Source organism: Lucilia cuprina, chromosome 4 (assembly GCF_022045245.1).
Source record: "Lucilia cuprina isolate Lc7/37 chromosome 4, ASM2204524v1, whole genome shotgun sequence".
In the NCBI taxonomy this organism is placed as follows: domain Eukaryota; kingdom Metazoa; phylum Arthropoda; class Insecta; order Diptera; family Calliphoridae; genus Lucilia; species Lucilia cuprina.
In genome coordinates this window covers 34,110,123-34,114,755 of record NC_060952.1, presented here as the reverse complement: position 1 = coordinate 34,114,755, position 4,633 = coordinate 34,110,123, and the positions used below count along the sequence as shown (strand labels likewise).

At 29.1% G+C, this 4,633-nt stretch overlaps 1 protein-coding gene across 1 annotated transcript; it reads left to right on the top strand.

The window, feature by feature from the left end:
- Positions 1-450: 450 nt before the first annotated feature.
- LOC111677166 (GATA zinc finger domain-containing protein 14-like) lies at positions 451-1,830 on the top strand. Its single transcript, XM_046950330.1, has one exon. The coding sequence runs from the start codon at positions 463-465 to the stop codon at positions 1,813-1,815; it is 1,353 nt and encodes a 450-aa protein (XP_046806286.1). The 5' UTR covers positions 451-462; the 3' UTR covers positions 1,816-1,830.
- Positions 1,831-4,633: the final 2,803 nt, after the last annotated feature.

Genomic DNA, 4,633 nt, shown 5'->3' with positions numbered 1-4,633 from the left:
TTTTTCATTTATTTAACATGAAAACTGTTAAGAAATTCGGTTAAATTAATTTTTATTTTTAAATTTAATCAATATAAGTGTAACAAACCTTTTTCATTGAACTTAAAAATTGTAAAATTTTTTTTATCATTTTATTGTATTCAAAGAAAATGAAATTTAAATACTTAATATCTCATTCATAACCATTTATCAAAGGTTTATAGAAAAAACATTTGTGAATATTTGTCTAATAAACCGCTGATGATTTGTTATGAATAAAGCCTTTACAAGTTAAAGGAATTACGACCTTTCATTAGATTTTCTTAACCGGAAGTATGTTAGTTTTTTTTCCCTTTTCATGTTTTATTTCTACATTATCGTATTGTATATCTTAAGATTTTGATTTTATTTGTTTTTCTTAAACCTTTCAAAAGCCTTAAAAGAAACTTTTCCTTTTATGCCATTATATTTTTAGGGCACAACATGGCCTCAGCACAGCTTCTTTATAATATCGATACAAAACCAAAAACAACATCTACTACTTTTACAAGAAAAACAAAATCAAATACTACAAAAACAACAACATCAGCAAAAGCAACAACAAAAACGAAAACAACGATTCAATCGACTATTGAACATCATTATAAAGAAAAACTATCAATATTCTGTAACAAAACGGAAGTTAAACGAAAACAAGAAGAAGAGAAAGATATCAGCGGAAATATTAACAGTAGCAGGAAACAATACACAGACAACAGTTCCAATAAGTACACAACAGAATCTACAAACATATTTCACTGCTCATCTCGAACTAAAACAAAACAGGAGAGAGAAAATTTTATTAAAGAAAAAGCTACCTTCACATACGAAGCCAAAACGGAAACTTCATCTAACGACGACGACATTGATACAAAAATTGTGTTCATCTCTCGGAAAGAACAACAAAAGCAAATATGGCCAAAAGCAAAAAAATTTTCTTACTTCAAGTGTATGCAGGCAACAGAAGCTGCAACAGATGCAACAGAACGATCAACAAACAATTTGCCTACAGATGATGTTGTTGTGGGCTCTGCTGGTGGTGGTGTTCAACGGCAAGCAACAACTACAGTATTCAACAACATTACAAACAACATTGACAACAGCAAATTGTATGAGTCAAATAGTAAAAGAAAATGTTGTCAATTTGTATCCACAAACATCAACAGCAACAGGACAATACAACAACAACCAACAAATTATCATAATATTAATGATGATGATGTTTCTATACACGATTGTAAAGGAATTGAGGAGTTTAAAATCCACACAAACAACAAAAACTATAACTACAAAAACAACAACAACAACACAAAAATGCCTAACAACAATTACAACAATTTCATCCTTAATAACGTTCTCTCAGCCTCAGGCCTTTCAGAAAATAACAATTTTCTGGCAAAATCTTCAAATGAAACTACAAAATGCTGCCAAAGAAATGTTGCTAAACAATGTTGCCAAAACTATAATAAAAATCATAAAACTAATACAACATCAACAATATGTTTTGTTAGCAACCAACAAAATCAAATACATCAACAACAACAACAACGAAATTTCTGTTATAAAACTAAGTTTTCTAAAACTACAACAACAAAAACCACAACACCTAACACACAACAACAGCAGCAACAACAAAATTTTACAACATTTTCTTCCACTACCACTATTACAAAATTCTATCGAGATTTGCAAAAAATGTCCAAATATTTTTTATCACTTTTGGTCATTTTCAATATGCTGCCATTATTTTATGCAGGTAAGTCTTTTCTTCTCTTGATTGTATTTCTTTTTTTTTAATTGGTTAAATATAAATCTTAGGGAAAATTTATCTATTTATATAATGAATTTTCAATCAATTTATTTTGATTTTCTTTTAAATTAATCTTTTAAGAAAATCATAAACAAAATATATTACAACAAATATTACAACATAAATTTGTATTTAACCACTATGAATTTATTTGGTTTAAGTTGAAAATGTTTTAAATTATATTGTCTTTAAATATATGAATTCTTTAAGAGAAATCCTTACGTATCCATTGTATAATCACCCCGCTTTGAATACAAATTCCTTTCCAAGGGAAAAACACTCCCGTACTATTGCTTGTTCAATTACTTTGCTTAAACTACATCTACTAATGTTGAGGACTCCTGCAAAAGTTCATTATTCACGCTCTAATATTCAAGCTCTAATAGTTTTCAAGATATACGATTTCTTTATTTAGTAGTTCCTCAGATTTTTCTATTTAATTCATGCAAGGGCTTCAAGCTCCCCGGATGAAAGTCGACCCCTTTTTTCTCCAAAATGTTCAAATGAATATTAAAGTAATTTGTTTAAAATTTGAAGAATCTAGTTTTATTTTGTCCCCAGATAAACGAAATTTTGTATTGAAAGTCCGCCCGTTATACTTTAATTGTTTAGATTAATATCGAAGTTCTTCAAGTAAAATCTTAGATATATGATTTTTTCTATTTAATTTATAAGGAGACTTCAGGCTCCCCAGATAAGAGTCCGCCCTTTTTCTTCCAAAATTTTCAGATGAATAATAAAGTAATTTATTTGAAAACATAAAGAAGAAAGTTCTATTAGTTTCACAGATAAATGAAATGTTGTATTTAGTTCCCAAGTCCCCCCTTGAAAGTACGCCCGTTATTCTTTAAATGTACAGATGAATGTCAAAGGTCTTCAATTAAAGTTTAAAGATTCTAGCTGTAATAGTTTCTCAGATATATGAATTTTTCTATTTTATTCATATGGGGGCTTCAAGACCCCCCTCCCCCCCAGATATAAGCCCGCTCTTTTTCCTTAAAATTGTTCAGATGAATAATTAAGTTCATCATGCAAAATTTTAAGAATTTAGTTCTATTAGTTTTCCAGATAAACGATTAATATGGGGGATGCCCCCCCACATGTGTAGTCCGCCAATTTACACCAAAATGTTTACATGGATTTTAAAGTTATTCGTTCAAAATTTTAACATTCTAACTGTAATAGTTTCCATGATAAACTAATTTTTGTATTTAATTTATATGGGAGGTGCCACGCCCCCTAATGCTAGTCCGCCCACTTTTTATCCTAAATAATCTAATTGACACTAAAGTGGCTCAAATATACGGATTTTTTATTTTCTTTAAATGGGCGTGGTTCCGCGCCCACTTGAAACTTCAAAATAAAAAGTGGCCTATTACCTATTCCAGACATATAGGAATACGCTGTAAAATTTTTAAGAAAATCGGTTCAGCTGTTTAGTAGCCTATATCGGTCTAAAACCATCTAGACATGTCCGTCTGTCTGTTTGAAACGATAAAGTCCGAACGGATAGAAGTAGAGCAAAAATCTGCATACCAATATTTTTAAACGATAGACCCATAAATGCTTCATAATTGACCCCCTACCCCCCAATATTCTCTTTCGACAATTTGGGTTTCAACCACACCATAAAAAACATCTCCAAAAAATACATTATTTTGAACTACTGCATAGATTTTAAGAAAAACAAGAATTTCTAGTGTTATTATTTAAAATAATGCTGTTCTTGTTGTTGTGTTTTTCTTGTGGTTTTTATGTGTATGTGATGAAATCGATTTAATCAACTTTATAAACGTTTTAACTATAGTTGTCATGAATTTAAATATTTTTATTAAATGGCGTCTTCAGTTAAGTGAGTGTATTTGTATGGGTATAAAAATTGATTTATGTATTTGTACGCAAGTGAAAATCATCATGACAAAACATTTTATCATGCATACTGAACATTGTATATAATAATTAATTTTGTGGCATTCAATCAGTCACACAGTTGCTATACTTTCAGACTTATGCATATATATTAGGGTGTTATTACTTTATTGAAATAAAAAATAATTATCAAAAATTTTATGTAAAATAAAAATTTGAACTTTTTCCTAATACTGTTATTAAAATTAAAGAATTAAACTAATTTAACATTTTTAATTTTTTGGCTCCCTACTAATACTAACACTCTATAGACAAATATGCTTAACTACATTGGTTGGTTTGTGTGAAAACGTGTGCGTGTATGTGTGGGTGTTTTGTTTAAACAAAAATTTTCTGTTAAGATTTTTCGTAGAAAAGGAAAGATGTTAAAATTAATGAAATTAACTTGAATGTTAAATACAAAAACGTAGATTGCTTTCAAATTTGATTTAAGCGTAAATAAATATTATTAATACAGAAAAAAGCCTGAACTTTATACATATACTTTGCTTATCTATGTATATAAGTAAGTATGTATATTAGGGTACCTCCCTTTGTATGGTAATTCAAATAAAATACTGTTATTTTCTCAAAAAAATAAAGCTTGATTAAGTCTGAGATATAATTTGAAAAAAAATGTTTACCTAGGGTGAATATTTGGTGAGATTTTTGCTACCGTTTTTCAGAAAACCACAGATGTTTGCGAGATCCAAAATTACGGATATATAACCAAAAAGAGACAACTAGACTATAGTCTATTCTGTAATGTAGGGTATAATCTAGTTTAAAGTCTAGTCTATAGTCTAGTATGCAGTCTAGTCTATAATCTAGTGTATAGTCTATAGTCTAGTCTATAGTCTAGTCTATAGTCTAGTCTATAGTCTAGTCTATAGTCTA